We start from the raw sequence: 20,574 nt of genomic DNA, 5'->3' as shown, positions 1-20,574 counted from the left end.
ACACAATGCGGTTACTACAGTACAATTACACCACATTCAATACTGTTGTGTAGTGTGTGCAACAGTATTCACATCAGAAAAGTGGGCTCTGGAAACGAGATCAGTGATCACCTCTGGACCATAGGAGCCAGTGTAAAAAGGTAGAACAAAGCTGTGTTTGGCTTTAAAATTTTATTGGAACATAATAGTTTTTGTTTTTTTAGTGTTTTACTTCACTCTGGAAAAAATACATTACTTTAATTTGTTTACATGTTAAGAGTAAGTTGTTTCTGTTAATAACTTATAACCTATTGACAAAATTTGCAAACTTCATAAAAAAGCATGTCACAATGTTTTTTCATTAGTTAATTAATTCATTACAAAATTTCATTCCTTTATACTGTTTCATTAATTCATTATATTTCATTCAACCATTCACTTGATTAGATGGTCAGTCGGTTGGTCAATTATTAACTATTTTGTTGTTCCACTGATTGATTCACCTAAGTTACTGATTAATTTATTCATTCAACTAGAGCACCACTGGACTCACTTGTCCAGTTTTAATAAAAACCACATTGGTTTTTATCAAAACTGCAGTCCAGTATGACTAGCTTCATGGTGTAATTTCCATGTAACTTGGTGCAACTAAGGGAGATGCATTTCCCTTTAGTCATTGTTTTATTCATTCCAAGCATTTTAGGTTGTCAAAAAAGAAGTTTTTACAAAATAATTTCTGAATTTGGGTACGGTAAATACCTAATCGTACCTTTTTGGTACGCTTCGATGGCATATCAGGCTCGTTTGGTCTCGCCAAAATACGAACCATGGCTCAACCAAACTCGCCTGATATGCCGCCGAAGCGTACCAAAAAGGTACGATTAGGTATAAGTAGTGCCCCAGGCAGAGCTCGAAGCTAGACCGCTCGATCTGGAGTCCGGCGCGCTAACCATTAGGCCACTGTGCCTCCCACGGACTGCTGGCGAATGCAAACAGATAAAAAATCCGAACAGTTTCTGTTCTGATAACACAAGTTGGCAGTTTAACAGGAAAGTAACTAAATTCTTGCTTCTCGTCAGCGGTTTTAGGTAAGTGAGGGCAATCTATATCTTTTTATCTTTTCTCTCAAAAAGCCGTGTAGATCGAACGCGAAAATAGCGAGATTGACGAGCGACGATAGTAGCGCGCGCTACACGAAAAAATTCTTTGATAAAGGTACACTCCCATTTGTTCCGAGGGAGCGGAGATTGAAGGCGCTTGACTGCGGTGTCTGCATCAATTACTAACTAGGTGAATTGCTACTTCCCCTTCCCCCTCTTAGTACTTTTGTCTGGTTGCCATAGCTATTTCAACAGTACCCATTTACATTACTGGGTAGATAGCCTGCGTAGAAGGCGTAAAGAAGGGAAGGGGGTAGTAGGAGGACTGGGTAGAGAGCGGTAAAGTGAGAGTCAAGTGTCCTGCCCCAAGAACACAACACAGTAACACCGACCAAGGTTTAAAACCGAACCTTTCTAACTGAAATACCAACGAGATAACCTCAAGGCCACCGCGACTTCCCCTCATATTAAAAGTTTTTTGAAGGTCCATACCTTGTGTGGAGTTCCATGTCAAGTGCACTGAAGTACAACTGACGTAACATCTGTGAGCCAGCCATGAATCTACGAGCTATAAAACAAAACAAAACAAAAACATCAACACCGTTTATTAGCAATATCACGGTACTTCAACAAAATGCCTTCGAAAAACATGAACGTTTCATTAAATAATATTCTATTTTATAAGAAGGTTTATTTTCGCGATTGAGGCCTTATTTAGAAAGCTTTAAACAACAATAACAACATACCTACACTGTATAACTCTTATCAAACGTTTTAAACAACGTTTGTTTGAAACTCTTATAAAGACGTTTCGGCCGAGAATCTTCGGCCTTCCTCGGTTTTGAAAAAAGCCAACGGCTTACAACGGTTACATTATACAACGGTTACATTATACCAACACTGTATTGCACATTATAATAAAACTCTAAGATAAGACATCTTTGAATTTAAACTACCTTTGCAAACTTGTTGGAAAAGCTCATCCGGAAGAGTCTCGTGTGTGCGGTAGTGGCCGCTGACCAAATTCATCGTGGTTTTATCATAGAGCCAGTTCTCCATAAACTGTGATGGAAGCTCTACCTGTAATGACAATCAGGGAAACGCAAAAATGTCAACATTTTGTCAGCCTTAGGTCTCGCTAATTTTAAGTGATTTCGTCATGTGCAAACCGATCGAATAAAACGTCAAAACGGTAATGGGAAGGAATGCTTCTAGACGGTTTAGTCTGTTTCCATCCCGGCGGTGGCAGGAGGTTCAAGGTTCATGAGTAGCGGAGCTTTTAAATGCGGTTAAGTGTAGTATGATGCGACTGGGAGTATTACTCCCCCCCCCCCCCCCTCCCTACATAAAACGATAGTCAATTCCCAACCTCAAACATTCTGTCAGGTTGCATTTAAGTCCCGGCTAAACGATCAAACATTTTAACCCAACATCTTGTTGGAATAGCATGTTTGACCGTTTAGCCACCCCACGTTGTGTGCGACAACACGATGTTAGACAAAAATGTTTGATCTTTTTGCCAGGGCTTTACAGTTTGCCTGTACCCGTTAATACACCAGGGTGGAGAGAAGCAATGTGCGACAATATTGCCTTAACCAAAAAAAAAAAGTAACCCGAGTTGGCGCTTGAACTCTAAACCTACGAATATCAAGTCTGGCACGCTAGTCACAAGACCATCTGTCTCAAGAATGCGTTTTCTTGTGCCGGGCCGAGCAATTTTTTTTTACGCCCACTTCAAGATGGCCGCCACTTACGGTCGTCGACTGGTAACTAGTACCGGTTAGCCTGCTATGCACTCCGGTTAGCCTACTATGCACTCTGGTTAGCCTACTATTCACTTCGGTTAGCCTACTATGCACTTTGGTTAGCCTGTTTACGGTTAGCTATCGATATTTGTAAGGGAAACACGATATATAGTTAAAATTAACAAATTCTGGGAGCCGGCTGCCGGTGACGTAGCGGTATCACACTCGCTCTTCAGGCAGACGACCCGAGTTCGATTCCACCCCGGGGCACATTGTATTGAACATTTTCCTTTTTCCTCCTTCATAAAATTCGAAAAAAAAAAAAAACTAAGTGTCTAAAGTGGGCGTAAAAAAAAAAAAATTGCCCGGGCCGACGGTTCCATATTGCTTCAAGAGACTCAATAAACCTAAAGTAACATTCGCGCGAAGATTTAACAAACAAGCAACAGAACTTACTGCATCCCACTCAACATTCCTGATTCCAGCGGCATCTGAGTAAGGCACTGTTGTTAACATGTGTTGAAGACCGTGGCCAAACTAAGGGGAAAAACGGAAAAATAAGGTTAATGCTGACAATTCAGTTTCAACGGTTATTTTTTTACAGTGTTAGCCGGGAATAAAAACAAAATAAATGAGAACTACCTGTTGAGTAAACTTGGCAAGATCTTAACAACATCTTATTCCCAAGTTAAATATTAATTCATTATCGAGAGCAAAAGGAAAACCAAATAACTTTAAATACACTTATTCACTGAAAACCTTTTTTCAACAGAGTGGTAATCAAACAAAGTTAATAAACGTCTGAAGCGTTTACCAGTGTTGCTGAAGTTTAGCTGAATACAGTTACTGCAAAATTTCAAAGGTAGTGGGTGAGACTTCCCCTTTCTATAAGCCTGAAATTTTATAAGAAAACTCGCAGCAACAAATGGGTATGTACGTAGCCATTTTATTGTTTATGTTCTTTCTTTTAGTGGGAGTTCTAGGCATAATTAACTTTCTCGAAACCCGCATCGCCCACGCATAACGGAGGAATTGCCGATTTAACGATTTTTTTAGACACACCATTCTCAAAACGCTCGAACACGAAACTGTCAACTCCCATTCAGTTGGCCGGTACTATAGTTAGAACGGTTTAAAAACAATCAGTGCCTTAAAAAAATAACTATAAAAATTGATACTAAATTGTTACCTCATGAAAGAGTGTCTCTACATCTCTGAACGTCATAAGAGAAGGCGTTCCATCTGCGCCGGGAGGGGACTGGTTACAAACCAGGTAAGCTACAGGCTTTCTGTTGAGAACTTCACTTTTGTCTGTGTTCAGAAAACAACAAATAGATCATTGTTATCGAAAATGGGCAACTAATCGACTTTTTCTTTTCTTTTAAGGTCTTCACTCTTAGAAATGACCAAAACACAGCCATTTTTGTCAACACAGCTAAATAATGATAACAAAAAAACCGATCGAAGTGCTGCAAGGAATTACCTAGACATTGGTCCATCCAGGCTCCCCCGCGCTTTTCGGCCGGGCGGGAATATGGATCCAAGTAAAACGACGCTATATGATGCCCTGAAGAAGTTAAAGAGAAAACAAAAAAAAATGTGGGAAGAAATTAATGACAAAAATACTTTGATAACAATTTGTTATAATTGAAAACAGTGACTGCAGTACTTGATCAGTAGATTTGCAGACTGAGATATCACGACTACATAAGGTCACATAAGTGTTAGCGTGGTGCTTCGTCTTTAACATTGGTGCTATATTGAAGGGGATCTCATTATAACAAGTAATCTTTTTTTACTTACCTTCTTCATTCACGATGTTGAAAAATCTTACGTCCGGGTGCCAAACTTCTGCCTCGCCATCTGCTGGCTAAAATTTTCAGTGAAAGGTCAGTGCCCCGAAAACAGGCCTTAAAAGAGGTATGCAAACTTACGATTTTTTTCACGCGATTGCTCGAGAAAACAAAAATCTACCCTGACTCACTTTTTATTCAGTACCATGCAAGAGTATTTTTCTCTTTTTTGCCTCAATCAATTATAAAGCAAAACAAACGCAGGTATTGATAGAGCCAATAACAAGAGGCATTCATGCAACAGTTTGTAAGCAACAACAACAGCAGCAGCGATACAAAATGCTTAGACGCAAACCTGGATGGATATACCAAACAATTCAGATGACAGTTTAAACATTCCATTAAGAACCCTGTAAAATAAGAAAAGCAACCATCAGCTGGGTATTTAATCACCAACATTATTTTTGTAAGCAAGTTTATTTATTTACTCCCTTCAGCAATGTTTGTTTGCTTTCGCTTAACAAGCAGCGTGATTGCTCGCTTTTTAGAACTTGAAGTTGCATCAAGTTTTGAACAGGTTCGAAACTCCTGCGACTCGCGGTGATTGTTTATCGCCGCTAATTATTTACACGTATGCAAACTCGCGGCAATTTCATGGCAATTTTTATCATTCATGCAACTTCGGCGCGACAAAAATTGCATTGAGTTGTGCGACAAAAATCGCCTGTGTAAACGGGCCTTAACAGTTCTTTGGCACAGCTACCCAGGTTTTAAACACACAATAGTCGATTGGAAACAATTGCACCTAACATAATTTAATCCTAACCTTGGTAATGGAAAATATGGCCTCAAATCCTCATCGGTAAAACTGAAACAAAATTTTAAAACTTATGTAAAACGTTGCTACAATTACGCGACAAAGTCATAACTGTCAACTTGTTTTGTAAAGCCTTTTTCTAACCTGAACAAATGCTCCCTCTGTTTTTGGGACCAGAATGGTATGTCCCAATGCTTCAAGTCTCCAACAAAACCATTTTCCTGTGCAAATGCCTTAAGAAATAATAATACAAAATATATATTACTGTAAGTATTATACAGAAAAACTCAAACTGCTCAAAACTTAGGACAAAAATAAAATCTTCGTCTTCAAAAATTGTAGAAGAAATTGACGTAGAATTAAAATTATAATGTTTAAATCCTGTGTTATCTTCCAATTTTGGTTGAAGTGATTTACAAGTTGCGTCAATCGACGGCTTAGTCGCGCTCGCGACACTGGGATAATTACAAAATGGCAATTACGAAATTGCGAAAGAGGGAAAAATTATTTAGTCTATACGATGGTATTTTTCAAGGTTATTACGAAAAGGAAGACACCTTTCTTTGCATACGCTACTAATTGTAAGTTTTGTTTTCTGTAGCTAGTTCAGATAGTTCAGAATTACACTATCCAAAATAAACCAAAGATAATCAGAATTAAGACGGTGGTTTTGACAAGTTAGGTAGCCTGCGAATACAGCCTCTTAAATATCTCTCTCTTCGCGTTTCGCACGTAGTAGCGGGAGCGAATGAGGAGCGGCTGTATTCACCGGCTACAAGTTAGGTTAATTCACATAGTTTTAATGATTTCCCTATTTTCGCCGTAGTTTGAGTTTCGATTGAGAATGTTTACATAAAATTGAAACTCCAAAGCATTCAATTTTTTATCAAAGATGCTAACATTCTATAGAAACATTTGACAGATTTTTTTATTCTGATTTTCTCGATTTAAATTTTAAAAGGAGTCTCGATGTGGTTTTTATTCTCGGGACGCAGTTTTTTAAAAATTACATTCTGTCGGAAGGCATCTTCGATTTTTGCCAAACTGCGCCATAACGATCACATATGGCAATAGTTTTATTTTTAGTTCCTTAGCAACGGAGGTTACAACTGCAAAAAATGTGGTATTCTTTGTTTTCATTCAAAGTATTAAAATACTTTTTATTCATTTCCCTATGTCAAAGTTTACTGTTTTGACTTCTTGTAAACAAAGTTTAGTAACATATTTAAAAGGGGTTTTGCGGAAACTGTAATTTTTTGCCAAAAGTTTTGTGGGGTTCGCACCATTAACAGTCAATTTCCTATGAAAACAATAAAGCAATAACTTTATTGTTTCTGTTGAAAGATAAAGTTGCCCCCGCGATGTCGTGTTTCCACACGCAAACACCTGTCCTGACATCCCTTCCACCATTTATATCCGAATGCTTATATAATTTCACCGCAATCTACCGCAGTTTATTTCACACACGTTATAAACCTTTATCAGCCCCGGGAACATTTTTTTTAGCACTTTTTGGTAAAATGAAATCATGCTAAACATTAGAAAAACACCATCACAACAAAACAAAATGCAATTCTACGAATCTCGAAATATTTTTTACTACAAATACGTCACTAGAAATACTTTTCACCATAGTTTCCCACGCATTTTCTTGTTTCCACACAGAAACACCTGTTCTCACATCCCTTCCACTATCTATATCCGAATCCTATAATTTCCCCACGATCTACAGCATTTTATGATTTCAAACACGTTATAAACCTTCATCAGCCCTTTCCCATTTATTTAACCTGGGAAACATTTTTTACTTCTTTTTGGTAAACTTCAATCAAGTTTAACATTAGAAAAAAATTATCAAAACAAAACAAAACGCAATTCTACGAATCTAGATATATTATTTGTATAATCTTTAAACAACATTTTGTAGATACAAATTTCCCCATATTTACATTAAAAGGTTGAAATATTACACATTCAAGTTCGACAATTAAATTGTGCTTTTTACAAGATTTAGTTGTCCACTTCCTGGATATGAACAACTTCTTCGGCTTTAAGATGTCTGAATGACATTAAAACTGGTTCTTGGTTGCCTACAGCCTTTGAAAAAGCCTCACAAGCGGAATGCTGAATTTCAGGTCGATGGCGTTGTATTTCTATCATCTCAATGTCTGGTGCTCTGTTTTCTGGTTGCCTTACATGAAAAATCTCAAGAAAAGCGCGTCGAAGCTTCTTATTGCGCCAGCAGTAAATAATAGGGTTAACAAAAGAACCCAACAAAATGGAACTCGAGGACCAACTGTAAAAAAACGCTGAAACGCTTGGGTTAAATGTGTCATTCGAAAAAGTTGCCACTACCAGAATAAGTATCATTGCAGGCAAGTAAGTCACTATTAACGCACCCAAAATTAAAGCTAGGGTGTTGGCTGCTTTGTTGTCCTTTTTTATCCTTTTAGCTTCTTCTTGAGGCAACTGTTCGGTTTGTAGACGTTTCTTCTGTCGCCGTGTTTCTGAGAAAATGTACAGATAACAGTAGCATATACCAGCAATAAAACCTAAGCCGATAATAAGCAATTATTGGATGAGGTTGAGCATGATATCGTGAATTATCAAAACCGAGGTCTGTGTTATCTGCCGAAGCCGAAGGCTGAGGCAGATAACTCAGACACGAGGTTTTGATAATTCACGATATCATGCGAAAACTGAATTCAATAATTGTTTTATTATACGTTTTCAAACAATTTGTCATCACTTTTTCTAGCGCCGGCGTAAAACTTCGTCAGAACATTAGCCAAAGCGGTTTTATCTTGTGGTTCCTCCAGGTTCTTCTCCCTCAAATAATCATTCAGAATTTTAACACTTGTTTTTGTTGTTCTCTTGGTTTTTTCAATCTTTATTCTCGATCAAAACTTTCAATTCCTCTTCGGAAACGGAGGCCATATTATCAAAAGTTTGACAGCACTACACGGACGAGGGGCTTGGAAACTAGGCGGACTTTGAACTCGACATGATAACCCAATATCTGCTGCAGATATTGGGTTATCATGTCAAGTTCACATGCTACTGTATATTGACTGAATGCTCTCGACCAATCAAATGCTTTAAAGTAATTCTAACGTATAATAATGACAGATATTACACCAGTCAACTTCCAATATACCGAGTAAATTATAGTACTACTGACTATTACTGCCAAGATAATTTCCTGACCTGCAAAATACACAGTAATGGCCCAGGCCACTAGTACACCATTTTTTATCCGTTGTTTTGTGACAATTTCCTGGTATCTCAAAGAATCCTTTATAGCGATATAGCGATCAATACTGATCAACAAGAGATAACTCAACGAAGCAGAACTGGATGCAAAAACGGCTATGCTCCAAGCCGTTTCCACTGTACAAAAAGGCTCGATACCGAATGCTCGCTTAACTATACCTGCGATGCCAATGGGTTGAACAATCAACCCAACCAGCAAATCTGTTCCTGCCAAACACGCCAGAAGGGTGTTCGAATTGGTCTGCAGCCGGCGTCTTGTTGACACGACAAAGATGACCAACGCGTTTAACCACAGGCAGCCCAAGCTAACGATAAGAGCCACAGTACTCTAAGACTTAATTTATAAGGATTTGTATGGGAATGAAACAGTTTTCTTTTACGACATAGAAATTCGAACATTTTACGAATAAAATTGACTTACACTGTTGCAGTTTCGTGTTCTTTCTTGTTTGCCAGCTCCTCGAGCCAATTTGAAGCGATTTGGACGAGTTTTTGCTTTGCGAATTTTGAACACGTGTACTTTATTAAATATTCCCAAGGCTGGAAACTATTTTCGACAGCATCTCACTCGAAGCGAAATATCTTCCGTGAAATTGGTCAAATCGCTACAGAATTTCCAGCACTGTAATCTCCGGTAATTTCTCTTTCCTATCGTTGTCCATTTGGTTCCGAGTGCCCCAGTGAAGCGTAGAAAATTCTTCCAAAGTGCGAGTTTTGCTTTTCTTGTTATGCGCGGCCCATCAAACCACACACAAAATGGCGTCAGGTCGACAAAATCGACCTCAGTGGCGGAGGGCATGGCGATATTGACATTAACTCTTAAATACGCTGTGGGACCCGGAGAGGGCCATTTTCTACAGGAAATAGAAAATCACCGGCACGTGATTTCTTAAACGCCGGTTTTTATTTCCGGTAGAAAATCGACCTCTCCGGGTCTCACAGCGTATTTTGGAGTAAGTAACAATAACTCCATGTCCCCCACCGCTGAGGTCGATTTTGTCGACCTGACGCCATTTTGTGTGTGGTTTGATGGGCCGCGCATAACAAGAAAAGCAAAACTCGCACTTTGGAAGAATTTTCTATGCTTCACTAGGGCACTCGGAACCAAACGGACAACGATAGGAAAGAAAAATTACCGGAGATTACGGTGCTAGAAATTCTGCAGCAATTTGACCAATTTCATGGAAGATATTTCGCTTCGAGTGAGATGCTGTCGAAAATAGTTTCCAGCCTTGGGAATACTTAATAAAGTACACGTGTTCAAAATTTCGCAAAGCAAAAACTCGTCCAAATCGCTTCAAATTGGCTCGAGGAGCTGGCAAACAAGAAAGAACACGAAACAGCAACAGTGTAAGTCAATTTTATTCGTAAAATGTTCGAATTTCTATATGGTTAAAGAAAACTGTTTCATTCCCATACAAATCCTTATAAATTGAGTCTTAGAGTTCTGTGACTCTTATCGTTAGCTTGGGCTGCCTGTGGTTTAACAGGATGGTGGGAATGATTGCCAGGGAATTAACACAAATTAAGGCAATCAGACTTCTGTACCTGTGTTCTGTCAGGTACATCTTTCGCCAGACAAAACCTTGCAGGTATTGACATTCTTGTATATCTGGGTCAGACGAATTTGTGGATGAAGGCACAGAAACGTTTGTCATTTTCCGTTGACAATTTTGTTACAACGCATGTAAAAAGAGAAGATGTGCGCTGTAGTTAGGTTATAAAAACAGAAAACAGTATTTCTTCTGATTTTTAATGGGGCAATAGGTATATGAGTATTAATTTCTCAATGGATACTTTAAAGTACGTGCTCCTTTTGTTTACCTTTTCCGTTCCAAATCCTGAAGCGACGGAGGTACTTGTAGAAAATATTGTTCTTGAACTTGCATTAGTGCGGTAACTCTTTTTGAGCAAGGAATATGCAGATGAGGATAAGAGATCAATAGAATTTTCATGATGCTTATAAAAGGTATATTCTTTATAATAATGTGTCTGAGCTTAAAAAGTATCCATTTCCTCTCCTTTGTGTTCATTTCAACGAGTAGTCTTAGGACATTTGCCAAGAAAATAACTTTTCGCGTTGGCGTCGCGTTTGGAAATTTTCCATCAAGAGTTTGTTTGCATATCTGTAGCGGGAAGTACAATTCTAGCTTCAAACGATTATTGTAAACTGCGCATATTAGCAGTTGCTTAACCCTTTCAGTGCTAAATTTATCCAAAAACAGGGTTTTTTCCTACCGTTAAACTGAATTTTTGATGCTACGATCCTGAATTTCCTTTAACTTTGCTTGAAAAGCACTTTTCCACAATGCAGCAAGATTTTGATGAAGATTCCATTGAAAAATGTACAAAATTGTACTTTGGCGCATGCGCATAAGCCAAAATTTGGACTTTTTTTTTTTTTTTTTTTTTTTTGCGAAATCGTTTCCATTTTTTTTCTTGCTCCTTTTCCTTTCGTTTCTCTCGGCTTTGTTATTTCCACTTCTTTCTACTGTATCCGTCCTTCCTTTAGACCAAAAAAGTGTTGATTAAAACATTGGTAAACCCTGAAAAGAGGACCTCGATCTTTTACAGGTGTTTTGGCCTGTTTAAGCACCGATTTTGCACTAAAAAGTGATTGACTTTTTCTCGATTAGCTCTGTCAGGATGCGACCGATACGCAAAATGAATCTGAGTTCTTTGAAAAGGTCAAACCTAGCTCTATCAGATGCTTATCACTAAAATCTGCTGACTTTCAAATTGATGACGTCACAAGTGGTTCATTGACTGCTCCTCCAAATGTCGAGAAAAGTCGACTTTAGCAGTGAAAGAGTTAATATGACTCAAACAAACAAACCGAAATGGTGGAAGATTTTTCCTAAAACACTTTCTAAAACAGCAGGTATTCCTAAAACACTTTCATAAACCGAAAACTCCCCCTATATTCCTTTTATTTCCCTCAGAACACGTTGATGTTTTCTGAGTCTCATGGGGCCGGGTTATATTTATTTGCATCCTATTTTAAGACCTCGCGCGCTTCACTGTTCCTATCACTTTACACAAAATCAAAATCGCGGAACTGAACTCATGCACCAAATTTATCCAAACACACCGAACAGGATCTGATCGGCTTCTGTTTACATGGGACCGTTTGGAACCGATCTGGACTGGTTCCAAAACGGTTCCATGTAAACACTTGGCACTTAAGTGGTTGTATCTGGATCAGTCCGGTAAGGATCCATAACTAAAAGTGCAAAACAGCAGATCCCATTTTGGATCTATTTAGTTCCGTTACGGAACGGTTCCAGAACGGTCCCGTGCAAATAAAAGAAAAATTAGTAAATAACAAAGATGGTAAATTTCAAGCTCGGTGATAAATAGTGAAGAAATTATTCAACATGACACGAGCGTGGGACAAAGAAAGAATCTGAGTACCCAAAGGGAATCGAGCCCATGGCCTCCCAGATACCGGTTGGGCGCTCTAACCAACTTAGCTACGAGAGACTCGTTGTGAGCTGGGCCATTTACTAGGTTGATATGTGACATGCGTCCTGCATACAGCTAGGATCAGCGATGTCGAAATCATCAAATGTGTAGTAAATAATAAAGAAGGAATATTTTCGGACAAGATCCATTTGGAACCAGTCGGCACGGGTCCGGTGTAAACATAGTGACGGTCTCGTTCGCTTAAAGGGGCTTTGTCAGGGATTTGAACTGATCTTTGAACCGCCAATTTAAATTTGTGTCGCAGGAAACCTAAAAATAATAGTCCATTTTTATTAAAATTGCTATATTAAAGCTTAGGCTAAGGTTTTGAAGTTGTTTCCACGCGGCTTCGAAATATCGATATTTATACCCGTAGCTTCATATCTATTCTCAAATTAAGGTTTATATTCCTTTCGATGTTCAAAGATAATGTTTATTAAGTGTAAAGTTCAGTTGTCTACCTAATTTAAAAACAGTTTAGACCAAAAATCTGCGAAATCCCTGTGACATAGTCTCTTTAATCGCTAAGCCTCTTTTCTTCTCCGGCGAACAATCTGAATAACAAATTTTACATGGGCGCAAAACGTGTTACTGCACGCTCTCTACTAAAAGATGGTATCTGATTGGTTCGTGACATCAAAAGCCGCACAAGATTTTTCTTAACTACTGTTCGTTAGTTTAATGCAAAAAATAATTTTTTTGGTTATAGTAAAGAAGCCTTCGATCAGGCCAAGATTTTTTTCTTTCCATTTGCGGGATCACGCAAAAAAAAAAGCCTCATACATTTATTACTAATTATACAAATTATATGCCTAGACGTCGGCAAACGTTCGGCCTGCCTGAAATGCAGCTGCCAAGCATCGACAATGGATCCCGCAGGACGGAAATCTTACTGCGCCTTTTGAAAGGAGTTGCGAAAAATGTTACCATGGCAAATGGATGGTTGTTGAAAAGCCGGTAACATAACCGTTGTTTGCAACGTACTTTAATTATAAACTATTTTTTAAAGATTCTCTAAATTTTTTGTGAGCCTTTTTTCAGTATACATGCATGTTTCGTATAAAGAACAAGTTTCAGCTAAATATGTGAAGACAGCGTTAGATTCCAGACTGAAATAATAATAATAATAATTTTTTTTTTAAAATTAAATAAAAACTTTATTAACCAATTTCTAAAAGAATTACAATGATTTGACTATTCGAATTAGAACTTTATATATATAAACATATTATTTACATAATAATAAAAACAGTGTCTTTAAAAAAATGTAGAAAAATAGTAAAAGCGACTTCGAGAGCAATAATAAAAGAAGAAGAACTATATATTAAAAAAAATATTCGATCTAAATTGCAGTACGAGAATTCTCTACTTGAAAGTCCATATCATAAATGTCAAATGTTCCTGTTTCTCTTTACAGTTCTTGATCCCCTTAGGCAGATTAAGGCGGATCGGAGGATCGCAAATGAGACTTTTGATCTGATCCAAGACACCGTTGTTGCGTAATCCTCCCCTTTCTTTGCGGCGATTAATTCTGCAAGCCTACTGTGATACCTCTTGCACTCCTCGCCCATTCCTCCGGTGGATGTAAACACCAATGGAGTGAAAGTTCCCTGTTCTACTTGAAGAACCCTGTCTGCGTAAGCCCTCTTCTTCTCATTCTCATGGTTACGGTATATCTGCTTGGGGGTTTGGTCCTTGTAGGAATCCGCGTTGGGGTGACACACCCTCACATCAAAGAACGCGGATCTCTGCTTCTCCCAAAACCCCCGGGCATGTATATCTAGGCGAGCATCTGGCGTTGTGTTAGCGCCGCTTGGTAGCCTCTCTCCAGTCAGTTCTTGAAGGACGGGCTCTATTTCGACATCATTACAGACCATCTTAAGCAAGTCAGCCTCGAGGTCACGGAGTTCATTATGGCGCTGAATTATGAATCCGCCTCTCCTACAAATCATTGCATGATCGATTGTAAAGGCGTCACCGCACACGCACACTGTCGGCTTGTCGTCAATTTCCCAGTCGTACCTGAGCTTTACAGCATCTCGGAACTCGCCTTTATTCAGGTTGTAGCCCATGTCCTTTAATGGGAGGACCGTGAGCCAGTTAGAAGCACCTTTCTCGGTTGCGAGATCAATGGCTCGTTGTGTCTTCTGAGGTAGAGACTCCCTGACATTGCCAAGCCTAGTCTGAAGCGCTTCGTTGGTTTCTCTTCGCACGCACTGCTGTAATGTCTTGACAGCAGTATCAGCCGGTGTTTCATGATCCTGTGCGATTATTTTCTCTACTAGGGGCGCTGTGATCTTGGTTGACACCTTGAATTGGGACGCTGCATCCTGGCTTGGATTAATAAGTCCAAGCCCCCCTAGCCGCACTGGAAGTGCCACTAGGTCCCTCTCTTCTTTTGTGCAGTGGTGATCAGTGATTGATGGTATTAGTACATCTGCAATAGCACGCTCCAGGGGCTCTAATAGATCTTCTATATCAGGAAGTGTTCTGAGAAAATATGTCCAGCGGTGGCGTAGTCCGAAGGTAAATGCCGCATAGCACGCCTGTGGGTTTGATGTGGCATACTCGGCTAGCTTTACCACCTGGCTCACCCACTCCTCAACCTTTCCATCGACATACTCTTCGAGATAAGCTCGAGAGCCCAGAGCGGCGCCTAGATGTTTTTGTCCCTGCGTAGAGATGTTTATCGCAGTCCCCTCGAAGATAGCTTTAGCATGGTCCTTCTTGTCGGGTTTCGTAATAAGCCAGCACTTTTTGGCGTTAGGGTAGTACCCCAAATCAGGTCCTGCCTCAGTCAGCACATCCCACCATCGCTTGATATCTTCCAATGAACCTGCACCACTCGCGTCATCGGCGAACCAGCACTGCTTCAAATCGTTCGAAATCCCTAAACGAGTAATCAGAGGTTGTAGACTGATGGCGTAAATTCCCATCGCTAGAGGATCTCCTTGCGTTGTACCCTCTGCAGACTTGATCTCCTTCCCTCCGATTATGAATAATCTTGCTGGTTCTCGATACGTATTGATAGCGTACGTTGCAATAGGTGGGCAGAGTACTCTAATATTGTGGAGGGCAGCAGCTCTGTTTAGTGCATTGAATGCATTTGAGGCGTCAATCAGGAGTACAGCATCCGTCTCATCAGCTTCGAATATAGAGTGTATGGCGTGGACTGCGGCTTCGCTTCCACTCTTGAGGCCTGCGCAGACTTGTAGCGAACCACTAGCCTCGATCACATCTTGTTTGGTCACCTTCATGACACATTTCCCAATCACTCTCCTGATGACTTCACCAACACCGATGGGGCGAACCGCGCCTTCGCCTTTGTCTAGAGGGATGAGCCTGTTGGCTAGAAATGGCTCAATGGTTCGAGGGTCGACAAAGTCTGTGTTGAGCCTCCTTGCCGTTTTTGCTAAGGCATCGCATAGGTTTGCACTCGATTTCTTGAATGATTTGCAAGCAAGAATTCGCTTGAAACCGTTTGCATCGACGCCTGAGGGACCACCGGAGCCTTTTGTTCGTAACGCCGCCTCGCGTATCATATCGCCATCGATTTGCTGGTAGAGCGAGTCATGCACTTCTTCAACTGGTCCGAATATAATAATAATAAGAATATAATATAAGAATATAATAATAATAATAATAATAATAATAATAATAATAATAATAATAATAATAATAATAAAAAATCAGATGGCCATTTCACGTTTCACACTTCAAACCTCAGTGCCTCTCACAGCCCAGGTGCATAAATGGGTACCCCAGAATTACATGTCTACATTTGTCATACATTTGTCTATATTTTTTCCCGCAAATTGACGCGGTTAGCGGGACAAATTATAGACAAATGTATGGGAAATTAAAAACGTAACTAAACGCTTTCTAGACCAGCTACATCCTTCAAACTTGGGGAATACAAACTTTTGCCAAGTATTTTAACTTTACAATTCATAAGTTGTCCAAAATTCGATTTTTGTAAAAGATATTTGCCGTCAGATTCCCATACAAATACAGTAAAAACCCGCGTGTAAGAACCTAGGGATTTAAGAACCTTCTGGCAGAAATTTGCTTTTTTAATACCCCAAAATATAAGAACCTGTTTAGCCAAACAAATTCCAACAGGTTCTTATTTGTGGGTTTAACTATTTAATTTATATATTTTTTTACCAAAAACCAAAAAGATAATGCAGTACTGTATCATTGATCAGTTAATGTTGTTGGACTTTTGGCAACATGGGTACATTAATAAATATTTACAATGAAGAACAGACCAGATTTTATACTTTTTTCTGATAATCCACAACAATGTCTACTCTGTAGAAATTAAGAACCTACTTAGCCTAAACTGTCAATAAGTACCCCATAATACAAGAACCTGTTTTCCCAAACTCTAAAAAAAGTAGGTTCTTACACGCGGGTTTTTACTGTACTGTAATTTCTACCCGCTTTGCCTACTCGTCAAGATCGCGTCAAAAACTGTGATAAGAGCTATTGTAATCGTTTCTTATTAAACTTTAATATGTAATTTAGCTGGCTTTGGAATTTAAATTATTCCCTGTATGTAATTGCGCATAATGTAGAGTATCACAATGTAAGTAGTGTAAGTAGACGGCTTGTACGTAATGTATGTAATTGTATTTGTTATCAGTGTAGGTTAGTGTATTGTAAATATTGAAATTAAATATTTTTTATAAGTATTACAGCTGTATGTGTTGTCAATAAAAAGTTAGAAAAAGGGGAGAGTACAATTTGTGCTGCAATGCAGCGTTGCCGAGTGGTTAGAGCGCCGGACTTGAAATCTGGAGGTCCCGGGTTCAAGTCCCGTTCTGACCACTATCTGGATTTGTTCTCGGTCGTCCCGAGTTCAAATCCTCGGTCATGCTTGTAAATAGCCAACTGGTCTGCCTCCTGCCAGTTGGGATTTTTAATCATGTTATGTTTATTTAATATATTATATTTGTTCAGTATTTGTTTCATATACACGGCCCCACAAGCTTCTAGCTTTAAACACAAACCGTGTATAAATAAAGTTGCTTTACCTTTACCTTTTATGCTTCTAGTCAATTTATGCTACTGAAACCACTTCGCTTTTCCAGTGAACCCAACAGTTGGGATTGTTTCAATATGAATTAGAAATTCTAATTTAAAGGGTCACTGCCACTGGGATTTTACTGCTTTTCGGTAAAAAGTACTTAAATTTGCGAATTTTTCTCCTCGTACAAAATGTACATTAAAACGCACTTAGTACATCAAAATGAAAATATAAATTAAATTGTTGTTGAAGGAAGAATCAGCCTGACGTTTTCAAGTTGAGATCTACAGTTCCTGATGGCATCACAACAATGTCACTTGTTTAACGCTTCAGTACACTGTCATATGTCTTTAGGCTCTTGAGTTTTTGAAGTGAAACAGGTGACAGTCTCTCTTTAAGGACAAGAATATTCAAACAATAATAGTGTATTTCCTTTGATGTGATAACATATCTATTTTTGTACACGTACCTGTAGTGTGAGAAGTTCAGTTTGTGCTGCTGCTTTACTTTTATTCTTCAAGTTAATGATCATTTCCCATACTTCTGTGGGGCTTTCGGCCATTTTGGAATCCAGTGACAAATATGCGAAGTTCTCAAATCCCAGAAGTGTGGCTTTCTCTTGTCTATCACAAAAAATAACAACTTTCAAAGTTCACTTACAGTGTATAGACCTAAATCACAATACCGGTAAATATAACTGTTACACAATGTAATAAATACATTGGAAATGTGTTATTAGCAATTTAAATCATAACAAGTAGAAAACAGTTTTCATATTATAACTGAGTCAAAACAGCACGAATAAAACAAGGCAAGGCACTACATAAAATCATCGGCCTTCCTTCATGAACCAGGGGTAGCATCTATGCCAACTCTTCCGGATTATTTGGGAGTCTACGATATACAGACAGAATCTCCTGGTCTCCTGCAGCAGGAGCCTGTTTCTCAAAAGCCCTGGAATCTTTTCGGGCCCGTAAAGCGACTTTTAATTATCTGTATCTTGAAAACAGAGAAGTGTATAGCCTTGAAACTTTGTATGGAGGGAACCTCTGTTAATAAAAAATGTGAATAAAACATCTCTGAAATCATCAGGGTTTGGGATTTTGCTATGGCTTTACGCAATATACAGAGACTTTTCGGGACCATTGAGAAACGCATTTACTTTGGTTGGTTTTGGGAGATTCTTTAGGGGGAGGAGGAGGAAGAAATTAAATATTTGACACATTTCTGTGGTTGAATTGGTAAAGCTCTATTTTTCATGCCGTTTTTGACATCAAGCAAAGGTACATGTATGTTGAAACGAAATTGACAATTTTCTGGATGTCAATTTTTCAGGTCGGCATCTTTGCAGCAGATACTTGTAAATAGAGGGAAATTAAAAACAAGTTACATGTGAGCAGAGAGTATAATTATCAGGCAATGCAATTATATGCGACATACATTATACAAGTATGTACCTTAATTTTCTTATTTCCTCAATAATTTCTGAGTTATCTGTATCTCCTTGTGAAGCTCTGGTGATGTATGCCATGTACATTTTTTCACGCAGACTTCTGTTTTGACTGTTGACCAAAACAAAAATTAATCTCTATTAGCCAAAAATCACTTTTCATGGTATCACCAATACAGTATGGGTGCTAACAACTACCTTATTGTTACTTATTTTCGCGGGAACTTAATTTCGCAAAAATGTAACTGGCATATTTCGCGGGACTTAAATTTCGCGATATGGCCAAAAAAACATGTTTAGAGGAAATAAATTTCGCGAAGATTGTCAAAATACTGGTCCGCATTAGAGTGATTTTACTTCAACCATGAAATAGTTACTACTCAAATAGATACTATTAGACACTTATTCCATTGTTTTCTTTTGTTTAGTTTTCACTATTTAGCACTAATGGGGTATTAAAGTTCGCGTCATTATTTTTTGCGAGAACCTTTTTTCGCGGGTCTTTAATTTCGCGATTTTTTGAAAATCGCGAAAATCGCGAAAATTAAGTCCCGCGAAAATAAGTAACAATAAGGTATATACATGTAGGTAATGTTACATGACTTTTGTGCATGTTCTGATCCTCAGATGTTCATGTGGAAAATTTTTAATGTGTTACAACTATTTGAGTGATAATGAACTCTTCAGTTAAAAGTTTTGAATATTCTTCATAATCACTTTCTCAAACTCATTAATAATTCATCAAGTTAAAACAAAGAAAATCATAACCGTGAAGAAGGTTTGGATACCAGTAGTATTAATCAGCACAGATTTTTATGATTTTATTTCTCTGTTTACTCCATAGTTTTTGTTTCGATTGAGAAGATAAATCAAACACTCGAGACAGTGTTTCATCCGGCTATCCAAACACGTCAAAAATAGTCTGCTGCATGTCACAATTATATATTTAACTCTCTTGTTGGTGTTTGGATATGCCGATAAAACACTGTCGCCCGTGTTTGATATATTGCATATAACATTCAAAAGCAAAATCACTACTTCAAATATTAAACATCACTCGACTGTAATAATTAATAACTCTTCTGAGCACGAGAATGTCAAAAGATAATGCCTACAGTATACATCAGCTGATACATGTACATCAAATACTATTCCCATTATTTTCTTTTATAGAGATCTCTAAAAAATGAATAACAAAGACATGTGAAAAAGGTGCAATCACAACTTTTCAGGATCATCAGGGCTGCAAATAATTGTTTTCACTTGAAAGGACATACTGTAATTATGTACTACTAAGACACCATCATGGTTGGACAAAACAAAATTTTGGTCGACATTGCTAAAAACAAAAGGTAAAAAAAACAAAAAAAAAAAAAACACCAACGTTCATACTAATAATTTTATTCATTGTTGCCGTGAAATGATTTACCATCAAAAAGTTGTCCAGACATCATGTCCGACCACAGTTGGGATTCCATCAGACATGAACAGATTTTGGTCGGCCAATGTCCAATGACCGACTGTTATTTGCAGCCCTGATGATCATGGTCCTTGGGAAAATAAAACTGCCTGGACATATTACCTGTATTTCATGAAAGGTTCAAAACATGGCAAATCCAAACTAACTTTCCAAGGTCCAGTCTTGGGATCAACTTTCTTCCTGATGAATAAACCAGCAAAACAATAAGCACAGTGTAAATGGAATATTAAAAAAATCATCAACTACATAGGCCAGCAGAAAATAGACTTGAAATAATTAATATCATGAAAAAAAAAATAATGTAAAATTATATAATATATAATAAGTTAAATGTTCTTTTTCAATTCAATTCAATTCAACAAAAAAATATATTTTTAATTTTTGTTATTTGTGGTCCATCTTTGTCCCCCTGGTCACAGGTACAATGTAATAAACAAAAT

The 20,574-nt window shown here is 38.3% G+C and overlaps 2 protein-coding genes across 5 annotated transcripts in view; both read right to left on the bottom strand.

Moving 5' to 3' along the window:
• The window catches only part of LOC144634035 (uncharacterized), a 44,871-nt gene that overhangs the window by 16,450 nt on the left and 7,847 nt on the right, over nucleotides 1–20,574 (bottom strand). For 3 of the 4 annotated variants that reach the window (XR_013567144.1, XM_078492977.1, XM_078492976.1), the window contains exons 6-17: nucleotides 20,237–20,314; nucleotides 18,662–18,766; nucleotides 17,674–17,827; nucleotides 5,579–5,667; nucleotides 5,444–5,485; nucleotides 4,973–5,027; nucleotides 4,628–4,694; nucleotides 4,308–4,391; nucleotides 4,014–4,135; nucleotides 3,281–3,361; nucleotides 2,036–2,159; nucleotides 1,572–1,647 (exon numbers count right to left, since the gene is read on the bottom strand). Coding sequence is in view for 3 of the 4 variants with exons in the window: in XM_078492977.1 (XP_078349103.1) it covers nucleotides 1,572–1,647; nucleotides 2,036–2,159; nucleotides 3,281–3,361; nucleotides 4,014–4,135; nucleotides 4,308–4,391; nucleotides 4,628–4,694; nucleotides 4,973–5,027; nucleotides 5,444–5,485; nucleotides 5,579–5,667; nucleotides 17,674–17,827; nucleotides 18,662–18,766; nucleotides 20,237–20,314 (1,077 nt within the window). In the remaining variant the exon portion in view is untranslated. Of the gene's footprint in view, nucleotides 1–324; nucleotides 1,648–2,035; nucleotides 2,160–3,280; nucleotides 3,362–4,013; nucleotides 4,136–4,307; nucleotides 4,392–4,627; nucleotides 4,695–4,972; nucleotides 5,028–5,443; nucleotides 5,486–5,578; nucleotides 5,668–17,673; nucleotides 17,828–18,661; nucleotides 18,767–20,236; nucleotides 20,315–20,574 lie in introns of those variants that run through there. The other variant, XM_078492975.1, reaches the window with a different exon arrangement.
• On the bottom strand, nucleotides 13,564–15,749 carry LOC144632215 (uncharacterized). The gene has a single exon (XM_078490810.1). It carries the CDS (start codon nucleotides 15,712–15,714, stop codon nucleotides 13,564–13,566), a length of 2,151 nt encoding a protein of 716 aa, XP_078346936.1. The 5' UTR covers nucleotides 15,715–15,749.

The sequence above is a fragment of the Oculina patagonica genome, chromosome 12 (assembly GCF_052425735.1).
Source record: "Oculina patagonica isolate OP01 chromosome 12, crgOcupat, whole genome shotgun sequence".
In the NCBI taxonomy this organism is placed as follows: domain Eukaryota; kingdom Metazoa; phylum Cnidaria; class Anthozoa; order Scleractinia; family Oculinidae; genus Oculina; species Oculina patagonica.
Note: the sequence above shows the minus strand (reverse complement) of the source record. Positions and strands in the feature narration are given on the sequence as shown.